This window comes from Mizuhopecten yessoensis, unplaced genomic scaffold (assembly GCF_002113885.1).
Source record: "Mizuhopecten yessoensis strain PY_sf001 unplaced genomic scaffold, ASM211388v2 scaffold10707, whole genome shotgun sequence".
NCBI lineage: Eukaryota > Metazoa > Mollusca > Bivalvia > Pectinida > Pectinidae > Mizuhopecten > Mizuhopecten yessoensis.
Genome location: NW_018408681.1, coordinates 88,364 through 109,541, shown reverse-complemented (window position 1 = coordinate 109,541; position 21,178 = coordinate 88,364). Strand labels below are relative to the sequence as shown.

The following is a 21,178-nucleotide window of genomic DNA, read 5'->3' as shown; positions in this document are numbered from 1 at the left end:
TCAATATCTTTGTCAGACAAGATGTACCACCCCGTATATATTACCTGAGATTTAACAGTCAATATCTTTGTCAGACAAGATGTCCCATCCCGTATATATTACCTGAGATTTAACAGACCATATCTTTGTCAAACGAGATGTATCATCCCATGTATATTGCCTGAGATTTAACAGTCCATATCTTTGTCAAACGAGATGTACCATCCCATGAATATTACCTGAGATTTAACAGTCCATATCTTTGTCAAACAAGACGTACCATCCCATGTATATTACCTGAGATTTAACAGTCCATATCTTTGTCAGACAAGATGTATCGGCCCATGTATATTACATATAGTTTAACAGTCCCCTTGTTTGTTAACCAGACTATTGTGAGTATAAGGGTGCTAAGTATAACCAAGGCCAGACGTGGTACGATGGCTGCGACTTCACCTGTCGGTGTATGGATTCTAGCACAGGCAACTACCAGTGTACAGAGAGGTAAGTGACTTCTGGTGTACAGACTACACTGACATTTCAATAGAAATTCATATTCTCCATTGGTGATAACATATGCCTATTTAAAGCAACATTTCTACAAGTCTCTTTGAGTTACAAAAACCTTTAATGTGATTCTGATATATTGATAATGACATTGATTAATAAATCTGAATAGAAATATATATTAATGAGTAAAGTCTATCACAAAAATACGTAGGTAGACAACTGAAATAAAAAATGTGCTGTAAAAACAAGACTATTTGAAAAACATTAACATAACTTTCCTGGTTGATTCAAGTACCTCACCAGCGTAACTTTTAGTTCAATATCGAGCGAAGTGCTTGCTAAATAATATAAGCCAATTAGCCCTATGGGATGTCCAGTGTGCGCAAATTGTGTGCAAGCCTTTTGTGACCCCTTATGGCTAATCGTTATGCTCTCAATAGGCATATTAAGATGACTGGTGGTGATGCGAACTTTTTTCTGGGGATTCCTATTAGACATTGCTTTACTACAGCACAAAACTATAATACCATATTATACTCCACTTTAGGCCAGTGGAGTTAAGTAACAAGAGTAAATTGTCTTATTCAAGGACACAGCCATAGTCTCCTGACTGTGGGATGCAATTCTATGACATTGTAGTCAAGAGGAAATGTCACTATACTGTATTATGTAGCCCTCATATATAGGAAAAGAAACGGGCTCAAAAAAAATGTTTTTTCAAGATCAGTAATACAAGTAAGATTAATTTTTCATTCAACTTGCCAGGTTATGAATTAGAGTGAAGATCATTTAAAAAAGTTCATTTAACCCTTTCACCACTGTAGACCATAATCGACTCATCCATATCAATGCATGGCAGGGTCTTCTAAAGTTACATAGGGTGAAAGTGATTTAAATTGAAAATGATTGGATAATTGATGTAACCAGCTAAGTATGTGTATACATTATATTTCAGATGCCCCAAGTATGGAACACTTCCTCCACAGTGTTATTTACAGAAGGACCCTGCCAACCCCTGCTGCTCTAAGCCAGAATGTACATTTAACCCATCTGTCAATCAAATCAATGGCCATGCCACCACTCTAGCACCTGTACCAGGACAGTCCATCGCACCAACTCCATACCCTGGGTACAAACCCACACCAAATCCCAACCCAACACCGGCTCTCCCTAAAGGTAAGCACATCACACCAACTCCATACCCCCATACCCTGGGTACAAACCCACACCAAATCCCAACCAAACACCGGCTCTCCCTAAAGGTAAGCACATCACACCAACTCCATACCCCCATACCCTGGGTACAAACCCACACCAAATCCCTACCCAATAGGTTGTAGATTTTTGTGAGTACAGACTTAAACTGGTTATAGATGTTTGCGAGTACAGACTATAACTGGATGTAGATGTTTGCGTGTACAGACTATAACTGGATGTAGATGTTTGCGAGTACAGGCTATAACTGGATGTAGATGTTTGCGAGTACAGACTATAACTGGTTGTAGATCTTTGCGAGTACAGACTATAACTGGATATAGATGTTTTCGAGTACAGACTATAACTGGATGTAGATATTTGCGAGTACAGACTATAACTGGATGTAGATGTTTGCGTGTACAGACTATAACTGGCTGTAGATGTTTGCGAGTACCGACTATAACTGGTTGTAGATGTTTGAGTGTACAGACTATAACTGGTTATAGATGTTTGCGAGTACAGGCTATAACTGGATGTAGATGCTTGCGTGTACAGGCTATAACTGGATGTAGATATTTGCGAGTACAGACTATAACAGGTTGTAGATCTTTGCGAGTACGGACTATAACTGGTTGTAGATCTGTGCGAGTACAGACTATAACCGGATGTAGATGTTTGCGTGAACAGATTATATCTGGATGTTGTTGTTTGCGAGTACAGACTATTACTGGATGTAGATGTTTGCGTGAACAGATTATATCTGGATGTTGTTGTTTGCGAGTACAGACTAGAACTGGATGGAGATGTGTGCGCGTACAGACTATAACTGGATAGAGATGTTTGCGTGTACAGACTTAAACTGGTTGTAGATGCTTGCGTGTACAGGCTATAACTGGATGTAGATATTTGCGAGTTCAGACTATAACTGGATGTACATATTTGCGAGTACAGACTTTAACTGGTTGTAGATGTTTGAGTGTACAGACTATAACTGGCTGTAGATCTTTGCGAGTACAGTCTATAACTGGATGTAGATGTTTGCGAGTGCAGACTATAACTGGTTGTAGATCCTTGCGAGTACAGACTATAACGGGTTGTAGATCTTTGCGAGTACAAACTATAACTGGATGTAGATATTTGCGAGTTCAGACTATAACTGGATGTAAATGTTTGCGAGTACAGACTTAAACTGGATGTAGATGGTTGCGTGTACAGACTATAACCGGATGTAGATGTTTGCGAGTGCAGACTATAACTGGTTGTAGAACTTTGTGAGTACAGACTTAAACTGTGTGTAGATGTTTGCGAGTACCGACTATAACTGGATGTAGATATTTGCGAGTTCAGACTATAACTGGATGTATAAGTTTGCGTGTACAGACTATAACTGGATGGAGATGTTTGCGTGTACAGACTTAAACTGGTTGTAGATCTTTGAGAGTACAGACTATAACTGGTTGAAGATATTTGCGAGTACAGACTATAACAGGTTGTAGATCTTTGCGAGTACAAACTATAACTGGTTGTAGATCTGTGCGAGTACAGACTATAACCGGATGTAGATGTTTGCGTGTACAGACTATAACCGGATGTAGATGTTTGCGAGTACAGGATATAACTGGATGTAGATGTTTGCGTGTACAGACTATAACTGGATGTAGTTGTTTGCGAGTACAGACTATAACTGGTTGTAGATCTTTGTGAGTACAGACTTAAACTGATTGTAGATGTTTGCGAGTACAAACTATAACTGGATGTAGATGTTTGTGATTACAAACTACAACCGATTGTAGATGTTTGCGAGTACAAGGGGAAGAGCTACACACAGGGACAAACCTGGTATGATGGATGCGAGTACGTGTGCAACTGTGAAAATGCACCAGCCGGAGTGTACAGATGCAGCCAAAGGTAATCTTATTGTTTCACATTATTTCATTTAATTATACTAAGTTATGAAAAATAGCGAAAGACCTAATGGGGACTATATAAAAGTGTATCGAAAAGAATTCAGGATTAACAGAATAAAGAGATGTCGCTGTACTATATGACAAGTTATATAAATTATGATGAATTATTATTGAAGATTATAAGACTCTTTCATGCCCAGGGGTGTAGGGTAGGGAAATTCCTGTCGATGGGTTTTGCCAAAATTGAAAATACTGAGGGTTTGAAATTACTTATCCTACACCCTTGGACATGAAAGGAATATTTCAATCTTTCTTTGTTTGGTAAATATAACGTAAAAGATTTGATTTCATCACGTCGCCTTTTCCACATTGCAGCATCAGAGTTTTTCCAATTTTTGACGTCACGTCATTGTTGAGCCATTGTGATGTCATGTTATGTTAAATGGGTTGTAAGATAAACATTTCTTACACCTCTTTCTTACCCTGGACAGCTCTGTCTTACACACATGGAAATGAGAGAATATTCTGTGTTTCAGGTGTCCTCAGTACCAGCAGGCAGCAGGTTGTACACCGATAGCAGATCCCAAGGATCCTCTCTGCTGTAAAATTCCAAAGTGTGACATCCCACCTCAGTACAACAATGCAACAGGATATGTTCCTATCCCAACACCTCCCCCAGGAGTCATCACCGGAGGATCTGTCACCAAAGTACCAACCCCTGCCCCAGGGCAACAACCTACCCTTGTCCCTGGAGTAAACCCAACTTTTGCTCCAGGAATGTCCCCTACACCTGCCCCAGGTAGGCAGTCCACCTCCCCCATCATACATTTTCTTAGCAGAGTTGTTTTATATAGTGTGAACANCTCCCCCCCCCCCCCCCCTTCATCCCTCCCACATCTGAACTTCCTATAAATATATGTGTAAAAAAAACTTGGATCAAAATGGTGAAACAGTTCCTTGGTAGAAACATTGTCAGCGTTGTTTTATATAGTGTGAGCTTACTTATTTTAGCTTGCTAAAGTTTAATTTTAACAGGTTGACAGAATAGGGCATTGATGAACTAGGACATCCACAATATTTGTATCTGCAATTCGTACAATCATAGTTCAGCACCATACTATAACTCATTCACTCTTGAAATTTCACAATAAATTATTCCAACCCTTGAATTGGAAGGGTTCAAATGTGTCTTGAGGGGTGAATGAGTTTGGCATAAAAAGGGCTAAAATAACATTACACCTCAATTTGTACATTTATATAACAGTAGCGTATTTTCATTTTAAAATCAAATATTTTCAAAAATTGTCATGCAAAGCTTTCTTTGTAAGAATATTAATTCAAACTACCTTATATAAGGATTCTTGTAATTATCATCTTAAAAACATATCCTGCCAAGGTTTTCTTTTGATTTCATTTCCTGAATTTCTTCCCGTTGACAGCATACTGTGAATACAAGAACCAGCAGTACACACAGGGCCAGAAATGGCAGGACGGCTGTGATTACAACTGTGAGTGTGTGGACGCCATTAACGGGAGATACCGTTGCACAGAACTGTAAGCATACATTTTCACAATAAATATTGAAATTTTTCCTTGCCTGGACACAAAGTTGACCAGCTTCTGGCATTGGGCCTTTGAAACGGTACACCTGTGTAAACACTTTTAAAGATTTTGTGAAGCAAGGAATGTCCAAGGATGTACAACATGGATTTTTTGCAGTTTTACTGTTTAAAGAATTTTTTTTAGGGGGGGGGGGGGAATGTGCTGTTATGTTGATACACAAATATTCTGTTTGTGCAGATAGTTGATTCACTGAAAATTATTGTTCCTCTCAGTTTAATGCTTAATTAAAGTGATAAAAAGTGTCACTATTCATCATTTTAGAAAACATGTAGTATGGCAGCACAGTAGTTGGAGTATTTTAATGCATAATGAATCTTTTGTGTGTCAGGTGCCCACGTTACCCAGCACTGCCTCCTCAGTGCCGTCTGGTGTCAGATGTTATCCAGCCTTGCTGTAAGAAGCCGTACTGCGAATTCACTGGTACAACCAATAATGTCACAGGAACCGTCACGCTGTCCCCGAACCCCATGAATACGCCAGTCCCAATCCCCGGCCAGGGCCCACAAGTTGGTCCAACACCTTCTCCCACTGCACGAGGTAAGATCGATTGTTGGTTCATCACGTTAAAATTAACACTTTTAAATACAAAGGATTTTCTACTTTCACAGTTGAGTACAAAAAATTCTGCTGCCCCAGTCTAGCTCAACTTTCATTTTCATGTCAATATCATTGTGTTTTGTCCTTTTCTTCATTTATTATTTATTAGTCAACTTAGGAATGAATATCAAGTAGTTGTCACTAATTAATAGACCCAGACTTAACTCTGAAATAATGTAGTTTCACTAATTTATAATATTTCTATAATAAATATCTAGTAAAAAGAAAGGCAGAATTTTTCCCAGTTTGCCTACTTTTCATGTTAGCAGTGCTACTTTTTGTACTTCATTGTTTGTCAATATGTTAGCATGTTTATTCCGTCTTTTTGTATTGCAGAGTTATCTGCTCTTGTGAGCAGGTATTAATTGTTACGTCATTGGTTTGTGAGAGTAACGTCATCAATTTTTGAGAAAACGACGTAATTTTCTCACACAAACCAATGACGTTACAATCAATCCCTGCTCACAAGAGAAGATAACTCTGCAATATGCAAAGACGGAATATCTTGCACCAAGTTCGTAAATGTGAATGTCTATATAAGAAAACAATATGTTCCATATTGAGAACATTTATGTATTAACACTATGCATGGTAAAACCTGTCTGAAACACTGCTTCTATGAAAGGTCTTTGTAGCCAGCGTCCATTTGTAATATTACATGATAATGTTGAAATGAAGTATTGTGTGATGGTGCCAAAATATTCAAGGATACGCTTAGTTTTCATGGGCCCAACATTTTATGGAGGGCATACAGGGCTACCCATTCCCATCCATTCTCAATTCACTATTTATTGTTCTAGTGGCTTCATTTCTTAACAGATTTTGATGAAATTATATACGTAGGTCAAATACGAAAATACCTCGATGAGTTTGTATTTCAAGGTTCGCAGGTTAAGGTCATTGTTACTGTTATAGATATTTGTCAACCAATTTAAAGATATCACTCAAGCAAATTGTTAACAGATTTTCCCGACAGCTTCATAAGCATCTGTTTAAAGGTCAAGTATGAGAACTGTTACTATTTATAGAAATTTTGTCAAAAAAACTAAAAAGACACTTATTTGAATGGGAACTCGGTCATTCATGTCTTACAGACTTTTTTTTATTTTTCAAATTGTCAATGAAGATCGCAGCAGAATTGTAAATAGGAAATATTTTGACAGCAGGATTTAGCAGTGATTATTTCAGTAGAAGTTTAATTTCTTTATCCTTTTCTGTTTTGTAGATACCTGTTTGTACAATGGTGTGCCCTTCAAGCAGGGTGCAACCTGGGACGATGGTTGTGACCTGAAATGTGTGTGTGAGGATGGAGTCAAGGGATTCTACAGATGTAGTGACAGGTATGTACAGCTATGATTTAAAAGTGTAGTAATAGGTATGTACAGGTTTAACACATCTTCTGTAGTGATATGACAGAGATATATCGGGGCCCTTTTACAGCTCTTTTTAGGTACATTCCCTTCAGGATTTCATTTCAATATTTTCACTGTTTTGCCAAATTTATCCAAAATTCCCTATTCAAAACCATCAGAGTGAACGTGTAACATGGATTTTCCAAGAAATCATCAATATTAATGGCATTTATTGCATATAATCTATAAAATTAAAGTGGAAGTGTTATATAAGATGATAATTTTGAAATATATGTACCAATGAGTTTACCTTGAAAGATATTACCCTTTTCAGTTAAAGTGAGTTTTTTTCCTAAAATCTAGATTAATTCCTGAGATAAGTATACAGGTCTTTTCTTTAGGTTTATACAGGTGAAGTAATTGGAAATGTGATGGGTGTGATTCGACAGAGGTAGCCATGTATCGAAAGATACGATTCTATCAGATTATCATGTTTCATCAGAAGTAATATTACCACAACCTAAAATCATTTATAGTACTATTGAAAATTTTATTTTATTATAATTATTAAAAAAAAAACATGCTGTTGTTCAGTCTCCTTGCGTCTCTGCGACAGGTGTCCGCGGTACAACACATTGCCAGATGGTTGTGTCCTCATAACTGACCCCAGAGACAGCTGCTGTCGAATTCCTGACTGCAAACCAGTTGCCACACCGACTAATGCTCCAACTCCAGGAACAGGTGTCCAACCCACTCCCGGACCTGGAATGAATCCCAACCCCAATCCTAACCCCAATCCTAACCCCAACCCTACCCCTAATCCCAACCCCAATCCTAACCCCAACCCTAACCCTAATCCAAGCCCCAATCCCATGATTCCTTCTGTGACTAACGTGATCAATGGTCAGGGTATCACCCCCACCCCGGGCCCCAACATGCCCCAGCCTACCGGTCCACCAGTATGTTTATACAAGGGAGTGACGTACCAGCAAGGACAGACCTGGCAGGACGGCTGTGACTTAAACTGTGTGTGTACGGAGGCCTCTACTGGCAAATACAGGTGTTCTCAGAGGTAAGCAAACCAAGGATTTTTTTTTACATAAACAAAGTGTCAACAAGACTGCAGTTTGAACTCTTTGATGAAACTACGGCGAAGTATTAGACCCTTGAAAGATTTCAGGAAAATTGCACTGTCAGTTTCTTGATATAAGCATTACCATTAGAAATTGTGTTCATAGCACTATGAAAGCAATGAGATCAGCTCTGTTTTAAAGCTTGAATAACATGAGATAGCCGTTAGAAGCAAACATTTTGATGACGTTGGGCTGTTTCAAGAATGTTGTTTGCACTGACAACATAGAAATTTCAATATTGGAAATATAAGGGAATATTTGTATTCAGGACGATATCAGCTAAAAAAATATAATGGAAATAGAATTTTTGTCAATATTCATGCTGGTATGAACACTAATTATTAAGCACGCTATGTATGTAACTGATTTGCACTCATACTGGCGTGAATATTGGAAAAGGCTGTTCAATACTTACGTGAAATGTAAGCAATAGACAGTAAAATGATGTGTTGTTCCATGTTAAAGATTTCTGATGGACCCGTTGATCTTTGAACTATTTTTCAGGTGTCAGATGTACCCCAACCTGCCGTCTACGTGTCGACTAGCCCTTGACCCAGCAGACCAGTGCTGTACGATAGCTGTGTGCAACCCAACCCCAGCTCCTGCCATTACACCAAACCCTAACCCCATCATTACCCTCGCCCCACAACCCGGGCAATCGACTCCATCTATTAATCCTACACCAGGCCAGACACCAAACCCTAACCCTATGCCACAGCCAACACCGAAGAGTAAGTATCAAAGTATACAAGTTGAATATTCTTACAGTCTTTATTCTGATATTCCTATCAAAGGTACTGTCCACATACCTTCTTCAGAAAGGGTTTACAGCTTTACTTTTCCACAAATATTTACATCATGTTTCCATTTCATTTGATATTTTTTGATAGAGTATTATATTTAACATATTTTTAATGATCAAGCTGTCGGAAAATCACATTTTAAGTTATTTGGAAAATATTTTACAATTTTATTTTTTTATGGTAGATATTATAGTATGAATGTAGCATAACAAATATTAAAATCGAAAATATTTTTTTCAACTCCCCATCTCCTTTATCCAATTTAATGAACCATTTTGACATCACCCAGAATCACATAAACTTTCCTGCCTAACAAAGTACTGTATACCAACTTGTTTGCCCTCCTCAATGAGGGCAAATTTATCATGAGAGCGAGTTTTAGGACATAATAAACAATACAAAGTGAATACATGTGAAGGGCATCAATAACACTAAGCAAACGTGGATTCAATCGGTAAAGGGCAAATATTTTGACTGGGCTAAACTTTCACAGTAAACAGTAGTTGTACAATTTTGGGAAAGAATTTTGACTGGTACTGATGATTTGCAACTGATATTTCAGATGTATGTATCATGAACGGTCGTCAGTACACCCAGGGACAAAAGTGGTACACCAACGGTTGTGATAGGACATGTGTCTGTGATGATGCCACTACAGGGTTCTACAGGTGTTACGACAGGTAAGATAATACAGGTGTTATGACAGGTAAGATAATACAGGTGTTACGACAGGTAAGATAATACAGGTGTTACGACAGGTACGATAATACAGGTGTTACGACAGGTAAGATTTTACACCTGTTAAGGTAAGATTTTACACCTGTTATGACAGGTAAGATTTTACAGGTGTCATGACAGGTAAGATTTTACAGGTGTCATGACAGGTAAGATTTATAGCTGTTATGACAGGTAAGATTGTAAAGCTGTTGTGACAGGTAAGATTTTACAGCTGTTGTGACAGGTAAGATTTTACAGCTGTTATGACGGGTAAGATTTTTACAGCTGTTATGACAGGTAAGATTTCATAGCTGCTGTTGTGACAGGTAAGATTTTATAGCTGCTATTGTGACAGGTAATATACAGGTAATTACCTTGTGACAGGTAAGATACAGGTAATACCCTAATTATGACAGGTAAGTTACAGGTAAACAGAGTATTATGCCTAAAAAGGCTTGATGTTACACCAGGTTGGCTTCTACAAGCATTATCATATGTAAGCCTCTGACATTGATCAACTGATAAACTTTGACAGCTTTTACAAGAAAATCATGCATATGAAGAAAGAAATTATGATTTGTTTACATTTATTGAGATATTAGAAATGATCTGTGCTGATGTCATAAGCTGATATTACTCTTGATTAGGTGCCGAAAGTATGACAGTATTCCATCTCGATGTACGCTAGTGTCTGACCCCAATGATCCCCAGTGTTGTAAGGTTCCTCAATGTATCCCTACCCCTGGAGTAAATGGTTATCCCACGCCAGGACCAACAGACACTCCTCAACTCATCACAGGTGTTCCAGTTGGAATCATCAATGGATATGGTACCCCTACACCATCACCTAATCCATCCCCACTACCAGGACAGACACCAAACCCTAACCCACAGGCAACCCCCGCACCCAAAGGTAAAAATAATCACAAGGAAACAATAGAAATTTTCGTGGCAAAATAAAATTTACTCTGCAAAGATTTCTAAACAAGAACTGCCCATACATGTATAAGAATCTTGTACAAGGTTAAATTTAGTATGAAGTTAAAAATAACTTCAACTTCATGTCATTATTCATAATGTATGAAATGTAAGTAACTGGTTTTGCTAGATGTATGCTTTTGTAAGGTTGACTGTAAACTTTGTTGTACTTCGTTTACCCTGACAGAGGTGTGTATTTACAAGGGGACAGAGTACCACCAGGGCCAGAGATGGGTTGATGGATGCAAGTACACCTGTGTTTGTGTAGACAGCAAGACAGGACACTACGAATGTACTGAGAAGTAAGATGCTTCAGCCTCAATACTTCACTATCCCCAAATTGAAATGGATAAAGATAACTCATACAAATGTTCTGTATGAAACTGCTTTAGCAACTTGACTAGTCAACACATTTTACTATAGCTCAATACAAATGTTCTGTATGAAACTGCTTTAGCAACTTGACTAGTCAACACATTTTAATATAACACAATACAAATGTTCTGTATGAAACTATCTCAAAGAAGTGTGAGTTTCAGGGTCATGGTCACCTACTACTGTACAAAAAATAATTCTCTGCAGTTTAATTTTTGCCTTTCCCCATCCATGAGGGCAAATTTATTTTGACAACGAATATTATTACGCAACATACTATAAACAGTCATTTCATGTGAAGGGCAAAATGAACACTGGATGAATATGTATTTTACCAATGGAAGTCATAAGTTTGACAGGAAATATGTTTTCTGGTGTACCTTATTTAACTTTACCATTGCTCTATATTGATATCAATTTTTAAACAGTTCTTGTTTAAACTTTTTACAACTGTGCTGTACAATACCTGGAACAAATTCACTTATTAGGGTGCTGTATTTGAGGTCAAGGTCACCTAATTTGATTTTCCAAACAATCCAAACAATTGAACTGGTTGGACTAGAGCCTTATAAAGCCTTGCAAGGCCTGCATAAACATTTGGAAATGTTACATTTAAAAACAAACTGGTTGAACCTGATACACGAAAGGGGCCATTGTCTTCGCTGATCTAGCAACTTCATTTCGTATGTTTATTTCATGACATGTTATTGAACCTGTTACTTACACTCAACTCATTGTTCTGTGATCAGGTGCCCAGTTTACCCACGATTACCGCAATACTGCAACTTGGTCCAGGACCCCATGAACATCTGTTGTCAGAAACCTATGTGTGATTTCAACAACATCCCCACCCCGGCGCCTATGGGTGGTCCCACACCAGCTCCCCAAGCTACACCAGCCCCTGGTGTCAGTACCATGGAACCCAGCCCAAATGTTGGAACAACAATGGAACCTGGACCAATATGTAAATTTAAAAAATACACAGATGTGTTATGTTATTTTTCAAATCCTACCATATTAAGTGCTATCAATATTAAACCTGGGCTATTATTATACCAAGTGAAAAAATGGAAGTTGGGATTATCGGAAATGAGAGGGGAGTGAGAACGACTGTTTGAGACGTTTCTAAAATTATAGAAGAAGATTAACAAAAATGTCAGGTACTTGATCATTTGGCATTGAAGTATAGGGTATGGGTAATAACTTGAAACACAGGCAGTTTATAAAATTAAGATAGTATGTACAAAATTAAAAATCTCACAATGGCAGGTTTTAAATTGCAAATTCTTTTGACATTGAACCCTTGCTGAAAAAGTTCTAAGCTTGAAAATAAAATATTACAAAAGTGTTTTTGATTCCAGAATTCTGTGTGGACAGTGGTTTATATTGGTTATGATATCAGGATACTGTGTGTCAAGTGAATTATGGTGTGTTTGTGGTTTCAGCCTACTGTGTGTACAATGGTGTGCCCTACACTCAGAGCCAGTCTTGGGATGTTGGTTGTACCAAGAGGTGCCGATGTGATGATGCCTCCAAGAACTACTACACCTGCTTCGACAGGTAAACGCTCATATTTAATACATGTATACTGGCTTTTTATTACTGGTTTGCATATACTAGGCGAGTGTTCAATGACCGATGTGTTGGGTAATATTTATCTGGGAGCAATCTGTTGTGAAATTTTTGATTGCATTGAAAATGTAGTTTAAATTTCCTCAATATCTTGCAAGGATATACATTTGCAGATTTAAATATTTCTAGGATCCATAGATAATTAATTTCAGTATTGTAAAGGTGTCCTCTTCAATCGTGATTTCAAAATAATCACTAGATTACAAAGGATACAAAGGAAGGAAGCCCCTATTCGAAAATCTTTTTTGTAGATGCAAATATTAGGAAAAAAATGCAACTTAGTCACAAAATAAAGAGCACAAGTCATGAAAATATCAAGCGATAACTGTCCACATTTTTATGTGAACTGAAACTGTACGAAATCTGTCTGAAGACCACCCAATGTACAGCAAAAATGGTTTGAACAGTTTCTGTATAGTCTGGTTGTTAAAAAGAAATATTAGTTGGGGTATTCTTAATAGGTTAAAGATAAGCGGTCTTGATTATAGGGGTGTGATGATAAATAAAATCAATTGAAAATAAGTTAAAAAATATAACTTAATTAATCACTTCCAATATTGCAAAAAGTTTTGAAAACTTCAGTAAACTTTGGAAATGTTGCCACATGGCTTTTTCATATAAAAATCTTGAAATTAGTTATAATTATTTGTTAAAATTACTTTATTTTGTGATAGTTTACAGCTCACAGACTTGATAAGCTTTGTTAATGACATTGATTATTTATTTCTCTCCTTAAAGAGTTATGTCTTCTCCATGGAAAATTATCATGCTAATATCCTACAACCACTACATTTGCATTCAGTGATACTTATTTCAGTCTAAGCAAGTTGAGCAAGCTGTAATAGATTAGATACTCATTAATGCATGTCTTGTTGTATATTCTAGGTGTCCAATATACCCAGCTCAACAAGGTTGTACTCTGGTTACCGATCCAAAGGACGCCTGTTGCCAGGTCCCACGATGTGTTGCGATCCCAACCCCGGGGCCAACACCTAACCCCAATCCAAACCCCAATCCAAACCCCAATCCAAACCCTAATGTAGGCCCCACTTTGGTACCACCCACGGGCACTACGCTGAAACCATCACCACAGAACACACTAGTCCCTAACCCCAATCCAGGAATGACCCCAGTCGCTACCCCTTATCCATCACCAGTACCATCAGGTCAGACAGGTGTGATTATTGGAAAACCACAAAATCCTCAGAATCCCTCGGGTAAATATCTTCCTTCTCAAAACTTTACACAACTTAATTAAGAAAGACTTATTAATTTATCAAAAACCTTGCTATGTATATTGAGCTATACCTTTGAATAATTTTCACTTTCTCAGAGGTGATAAAAGGTAGAGATTTGGCAATATTGTCAGCACTCACAAGAGTATAAAATAGTCTGACATTAATGGATGCATTGCTCCATAGGTGTAAGTTCTCCGAAAGTGTGTGTATGCCATGCATTGCACCATAGGTGTAAGTTCTCCGTAAGTGTGTGTATGCCATGCATTGCACCCTTTTTAATGAGGTATATTTCTTCATGCAGGTAAGTGTAACTACAAGGGTGTACAGTACACAACTGGGCAGAAGTGGGATGATGGATGTACCTATAGATGTGAATGTCTCGACCAGATCAGCGGCCAGTACAAGTGTACCGAGAGGTAATCTCTATGTGAATCACCAAGAATCACTTTGTCTTGGGTATATCTCGTACATACTATTTATACCATTGCTGAGCATCAACAGACAAACACAATCATGATATTAGAATTGACCCGAGGGTCTGGCCAAACCCTTAGGGACTTAGTTTCTGTACCATAAACTTTGTAACCTTCAACTGCCAAATTTTGAATACAATTACCTCTTTGGATGGAAGAGTGTAGATCACTGAAATAGGGTCCTTTGTCACACTATTTACAGAGTTAAGGCCCTTTGTTCATCACTGTCTGAAACACATCTCATATATTGTTGTCTCCTTCAATCGCCAAAATTTGTATGCGAGTACCTTTTGGATATCGCACAAGGAAATCAGAATACTTTGCTTTGTTTAAAGTGTTCCATATTGCTGAAGTAAAAAAACATAAATGTCTTCATTGCCAATATAAAACTAATGAATGGCCTAGGTATATCAAATTGCCATGTTGACAATTGCAAAATATGCACAGACAAATTTTCCAATAAAGGGTTCTGTAAGTTAAATATCTATATGATCTGTATAAAACGTTTTGGAAGTTGAAAGGTTTTGCCAACTCATTTACCTACTGTATTTTTGAGACTGGAAAGGAGAATCAAAATTACTACGTAGTTTTCATAAGTCTTACCTTTAATTTTCATAAAGTGTGTGTCTTCAAATTATAAAATCAAAATGAAAGCAGAAAGTGAATTACCGTTAGTATGTTATTTTCAGAAGCTTAACCTTTGAATTAAAAAAAAAAAAAAATCAATGTGTTTTAAAATTGAAATTAAAAGCAATTTTTAGACATTTGAAATTTCAACTGTGTATCCATGTACTTTAACTCTGTATTTTATATCCACAGATGTCCACGTTTTGTTCAGATCCCAGCATACTGCACGTTGGTATCTGACCCCAATGACCAGTGCTGCAGAACTCCATCTTGCCCCAACCTCTCACCAACTCTGAAGCCAGCCATCACACCTGCTCCTCAGCCGACACTGAATCCGCCGGTCAACACACAGTCACCACCCCTCAACCCACAACCGACACCAGGGGTCACTCCAGCCTCGTCAGTCAAACCACCACTTCCTAAAAGTAAGTGGTTTAACAGGCAGACAACATCTTCAACAGATTCTATTTTATGCTCTTGCAACATGTAGTGTCCATTTGACATGACAGTTTGACTTTGCATTTTGCTTTATAACACTTGTACTTGGTCCAACAATCATCAAATGTCAGATGTCGATACATCTTTAGGAGAAGTCAACCCGGTTCATCGGACCACCTCTGTTAAGAGATCCCTGTGTTAAAAGGCACCTTGTTATGTTCCTTATTGTAGTGGTTTCATTATGAAAAAAAACCTTTTTAAGAGACCATCTGCATTTAGAGATCATTCATGTGGTTTCTAAATACAGGCATATACACCAATATACGTCACTGTGATTCATATTTTCCACTTCTCTGAATTTGGTTAGACTTTTGATTCATTTCATCTGTTTTTGATAATTTTCCATCTATCATACAGAAAACCAACAGTATAACATGGACATTTTCCTGTAGACCATAAACAGTAGTTGACAAAATGCCTCATTTGCAGGTCAATATTCAATTTCATTAACATTGTGATGTCACCACAACAAGTATTACAGTTCCTCAACTTAAGTAACGGGATTATTATCTTAGTGTGGATAAGAACAGATTTATTTGAATTTTGTCTGTTTTATTAACTCACCTAGCCTTTCCTCTGCTTGGCTACAATAGCTTTAACTAATTATTTTGTTCATCTAGGTCAATTTGAACCAAATAGGGTACAAGTGATCATCCCATTGCTTTGACCAAATGTTAAACTGTATGGGTCAACAAAATGAGAAATCCAAGATGGACGCCTTGGTCTGAAATTGTTTGAAACATTTTCAAGTTCTTTTCTAGGTCAGATAACAAATAAATACAGAGGGAGCAATACAAGCCCCTTGAGACTTTTGTTTATTTTCATATGGTTTGTCCGTGCCACGAGCACATAGTAAACATTGTATGGAGCACATTAAATATCCTGTTTTAGACGTGTGTGTGATGAACGGAAAGTCGTACACCCAGGGCCAGAAATGGGACGATGGATGTGCCCGTACCTGTGTGTGTTCTGACGGAGTCACTGGACACTACACATGCACAGATAGGTATGATATTTATAACGTTGTAAACTGTATACGTCATCGTCCCCACAAACTGTTTCTGTGCAATAACTCTAAAGGAATACAGTCCGGTTGTTTCCGTGTGATAACCATTGAAGGAATGCCTTGATTGTCATCAAACTTTCTACACTTGCCAGTTACCTGCTAAAGTTTGGTATTGTCCCAAATTTGAAAATCAACATGGCCAACAGCAGGGGGCAGTCAACACATCCACTTCTGTGGAATTCTTGTATTTATGATATGTTGGTCAATGGGAAATCAAACATAATACAAAGAGGAAGAAAAGCCTGTATGAAAAACTTGATATTGATTGAAATGTGAATTAGTTGTTTAAACAAATCCTGGGCAACAATATAACAATATTTTCATTTGGAATTGACAGGTTTAAGATTCAATTTACAAAGATTGGAAACGGATATTTATGTCTGTTTTTGAAAGTTTCTAAGCTATAAACACATGATGTACAGTGTTAAGCAAGGAAATAATTTGCTTTTTATAGCATATTTCTTTGTTTTTGTATACATATTGTTCTTCTTAGTATTGATTACTGGTATTGTATTAAAAGTATTGATTGTTTGTTTCAATTTTTGTTAATGACATAATTGAAAATAAAGAACATTTGTTCAGACACTTCCGGATACATCACTGTTCTTTACAAATCGGGTAGAAAAATTGATGATAATGTTTCTGTATCTAGGTGCCCTCAGTACAACAACATAGCCCCCAGCTGTGTCATGGTACCTGATCCAAACGATCCCATATGCTGCAAGATCCCACAATGCCAGCCAAACCCTAACGTTAAGCCAACCGGAATTGTCGGAACAATCACCGGAAGCAACCCTTACCCCACCGCTCAGCCAACCCCTCAACCCAACCCTAACCCCAATCCAAATCCCAATCCAAATGCAAATCCAACCCCCAACCCTAACCCTAATCCCAATTTAAACCCAACTCCGAACCCTAATCCCAACCCCTACCCGTACCCAACACCATATCCTGGTGGCACCTACCCACCATACATGTTGACTGCCATCCCTGTGCCAGGTACCACAGCAGTCCCTGTACCTGGGGTAGGCACCACTCAGACTCCCACACCAAGTAAGTTCCCAAATACACTCGTATTCATTAGCATATATTCTTTATTCAAAATTTGATACAGACTTACACATCTTGGTAATCCATTCTTATACAATTGTAAATGTACTAGCATGTAAAGTGTAATTTGTTTAAAGAAGAACATAAAATGTTTTGGAGAGAAAGTAGAGCATAGATTTATTTAAACTTTTCACAAGAGTTGTCAGTCAGCATTAAAAACAAATCTGACAGGTTTCTGGGACTGGAACTCCTTAGGCAAGAAGACGCATGTTACAATTAGATATACAATGTACTCTTAAGTGAATTAGGTTCTTCTACATCAGTGTGGACTTGTTTGTTCTTGCAGAGGTTTGTGTGTACAAGGGTGCCATGTACCAGACTGGTCAGCGCTGGAGAGACGGCTGTGACTACGATTGTATCTGTGAAGACGGAATGACTGGCAAATACAGGTGTACCACTTTGTAAGTATCTCATCAAGGTTAAACAGGTGTACTACTGTGTAAGTATCTTGTCTAGGTTAAACAGGTGTACCACTGTGTAAGTATCTCGTCTAGGTTAAACAGGTGTACTACTGTGTAAGTATCTTGTCTAGGTTAAAAAGGTGTACCACTGTGTAAGTATCTCGTCTAGGTTAAGCAGGTGTACCACTGTGGAAGTATCTTGTCTAGGTTAAACAGGTGTACCACTGTGTAAGAATCTCGTCTAGGTTAAACAGGTGCACCACTGTGTAAGTATCTCGTCTAGGTTTAATAATCAGGTGTACCACTATTTAAGTATCTTGTCGAGGTTAAACAGGTGTACCACTATTTAAGTATCTCGTCTAGGTTAAACAGGTGTACCACTTGGTAAGTATCTTGTAAAGGTTAAACAGGTGTACCACTGTGTAAGTATCTTGTTTAGGTTAAACAGGTGTACCACTGTGTAAGTATCTTGTCAAGGTTAAACACGTGTACCACTGTGTAAGTATCTCGTCTAGGTTAAACAGGGGTACTACTGTGTAAGTATCTTGTCTAGGGTAAACAGGGGGACCACTGTGTAAGTATCTCGTCTAGGTTAAACAGGGGTACTACTGTGTAAGTATCTTGTCTAGGGTAAACAGGGGGACCACTGTGTAAGTATCTCGTCTAGGTTAAACAGGGGTACCACTGTGTAAGTATCTCGTCTAGGTTAAACAGGGGTACTACTGTGTAAGTATCTTGTCTAGGGTAAACAGGGGGACCACTGTGTAAGTATCTCGTCTAGGTTAAACAGGGGTACTACTGTGTAAGTATCTTGTCTAGGGTAAACAGGGGGACCACTGTGTAAGTATCTCGTCTAGGTTAAACAGGGGTACTACTGTGTAAGTATCTTGTCTAGGGTAAACAGGGGGACCACTGTGTAAGTATCTCGTCTAGGTTAAACAGGGGTACTACTGTGTAAGTATCTTGTCTAGGTTAAACAGGAGTACCACTGTGTAAGTATCTCGTCTAGGTTAAACAGGGGTACCACTGTGTAAGTATCTCGTCTAGGTTAAACAGGGGTACTACTGTGTAAGTATCTTGTCTAGGTTAAACAGGAGTACCACTGTGTAAGTATCTCGTCTAGGTTAAACGGGTGTACCACTTGGTAAGTATCTTGTCAAGGTTAAACAGGTGTACCACTATTTAAGTATCTCGTCTAGGTTAAACAGGTGTACTACTGTGTAAGTATCTTGTCTAGGTTAAACAGGAGTACCACTGTGTAAGTATCTCGTCTAGGTTAAAAAGGTGTACCACTGTGTAAGTATCTCGTCTAGGTTAAACAGGTGTACCACTTGGTAAGTATCTTGTCAAGGTTAAACAGGTGTACCACTATTTAAGTATCTCGTCTAGGTTAAACAGGTGTACCACTGTGTAAGTATCTTGTCAAGGGTAAACAGGTGTACCACTGTGTAAGTATCTTGTCTACGTTAAACAGGTGTACCACTGTGTAAGTATCTGGTCTAGGTTAAACAGGTGTACCACTGTTTAAGTATCTTGTCTAGGTTAAACAGGTGTACCACTGTTTAAGTATCTTGTCTAGGTTAAACAGGTGTACCACTTTGTAAGTATCTTGTCAAGGTTAAACAGGTGTACCACAGTGTAAGTATCTTGTCTAGGTTAAACAGGTGTACCTCTGTGTAAGTATCTTGTCAAGGTTAAACAGGTGGACCACTGTGTAAGTATCTTGTCAAGGTTAAACACGTGTACCACTGTGTAAGTATCTCGTCTAGGTTTAATAATCAGGTGTACCACTATTTAAGTATCTTGTCGAGGTTAAACAGGTGTACCACTATTTAAGTATCTTGTCTAGGTTAAACAGGGGTACCACTGTGTAAGGATCTTGTCAAGGTTAAACAGGTGTACCACTGTGGAAGTATCTTGTCAAGGTTAAACAGGTGTACCACTATGTAAGTATCTTGTCAAGGTTAAACAGGTGTACCACAGTGTAAGTATCTTGTCTAGGTTAAACAGGTGTCCCACTGTGTAAGTATCTTGTCAAGGTTAAACACGTGTACCACTGTGTAAGTATCTCGTCTAGGTTTAATAAACAGGTGTACCACTATTTAAGTATCTTGTCTAGGTTAAACAGGGGTACCACTGTGTAAGGATCTTGTCAAGGTTAAACAGGTGTACCACTGTGGAAGTATCTTGTCAAGGTTAAACAGGTGTACCACTGTGGAAGTATCTTGTCAAGGTTAAACAGGTGTACCCCTGTGTAAGTATCTTGTCAAGGTTAAACAGGTGCACCACTGTGTAAGTATCTCGTCTAGGTTTAATAAACAGGTGTACCACTATTTAAGTATCTTGTCTAGGTTAAACAGGTGTACCACTATGTTAGTATCTTGTCTAGGTTAAACAGGTGTACCACTTTGTAAGTATCTTGTCAAGGTTAAACAGGTGTACCACAGTGTAAGTATCTTGTCTAGGTTAAACAGGTGTCCCACTGTGTAAGTATCTTGTCAAGGTTAAACAGTTGTACCACTGTGTAAGTATCTTGTCTAGGTTAAACAGGTGTACCACTGTTTAAGTAGGTTATCCCCTGATGGATCATTGGGGAGAAGGATTGACCTTTTGTAGCCCACTACATAATCATGTGAATGCTTCAGGCTATTTTGTAAAATTATAATCAACATAAGGCATTTCATGTGCTATGATATTAAAGTTATTTTAGTTACTCATCTGAGTGCCCGCCCCAACATGGTACCCATATTACCTGGTAATTATCACATTAGACTGTTTTCTAAACAGATATAACAGCAAGTGACTCAATATTTTAACTCCATGTCCTTTATGGTCTACAGTGGTGAAAGGAGTAATAGTAGAAACTACTTAACAGTCATCAAATTTCATAGTTAGATACATTTTGAGGAATTTAAGCAAATATATCAAATGTAGGTCACTGTGACCTGTATTTTCCGTTTCA

The 21,178-nt window shown here is 38.1% G+C and overlaps 1 protein-coding gene across 2 annotated transcripts in view; it reads left to right on the top strand.

Moving 5' to 3' along the window:
- LOC110461911 overlaps nucleotides 1-21,178 on the top strand; it is a 75,004-nt gene that overhangs the window by 29,473 nt on the left and 24,353 nt on the right. For both annotated transcript variants that reach the window (XM_021515646.1, XM_021515645.1), the window contains exons 28-47: nucleotides 369-483; nucleotides 1,445-1,665; nucleotides 3,480-3,594; nucleotides 4,130-4,392; nucleotides 5,033-5,147; nucleotides 5,545-5,753; nucleotides 7,039-7,153; nucleotides 7,782-8,237; nucleotides 8,803-9,029; nucleotides 9,664-9,781; nucleotides 10,466-10,731; nucleotides 10,984-11,098; nucleotides 11,921-12,135; nucleotides 12,617-12,731; nucleotides 13,689-14,020; nucleotides 14,343-14,457; nucleotides 15,334-15,566; nucleotides 16,531-16,645; nucleotides 17,358-17,758; nucleotides 18,102-18,216. In XM_021515646.1, the coding sequence (XP_021371321.1) occupies nucleotides 369-483; nucleotides 1,445-1,665; nucleotides 3,480-3,594; nucleotides 4,130-4,392; nucleotides 5,033-5,147; nucleotides 5,545-5,753; nucleotides 7,039-7,153; nucleotides 7,782-8,237; nucleotides 8,803-9,029; nucleotides 9,664-9,781; nucleotides 10,466-10,731; nucleotides 10,984-11,098; nucleotides 11,921-12,135; nucleotides 12,617-12,731; nucleotides 13,689-14,020; nucleotides 14,343-14,457; nucleotides 15,334-15,566; nucleotides 16,531-16,645; nucleotides 17,358-17,758; nucleotides 18,102-18,216 (3,976 nt within the window). The remainder of the gene's footprint in view (nucleotides 1-368; nucleotides 484-1,444; nucleotides 1,666-3,479; nucleotides 3,595-4,129; nucleotides 4,393-5,032; nucleotides 5,148-5,544; nucleotides 5,754-7,038; nucleotides 7,154-7,781; nucleotides 8,238-8,802; nucleotides 9,030-9,663; nucleotides 9,782-10,465; nucleotides 10,732-10,983; nucleotides 11,099-11,920; nucleotides 12,136-12,616; nucleotides 12,732-13,688; nucleotides 14,021-14,342; nucleotides 14,458-15,333; nucleotides 15,567-16,530; nucleotides 16,646-17,357; nucleotides 17,759-18,101; nucleotides 18,217-21,178) is intronic.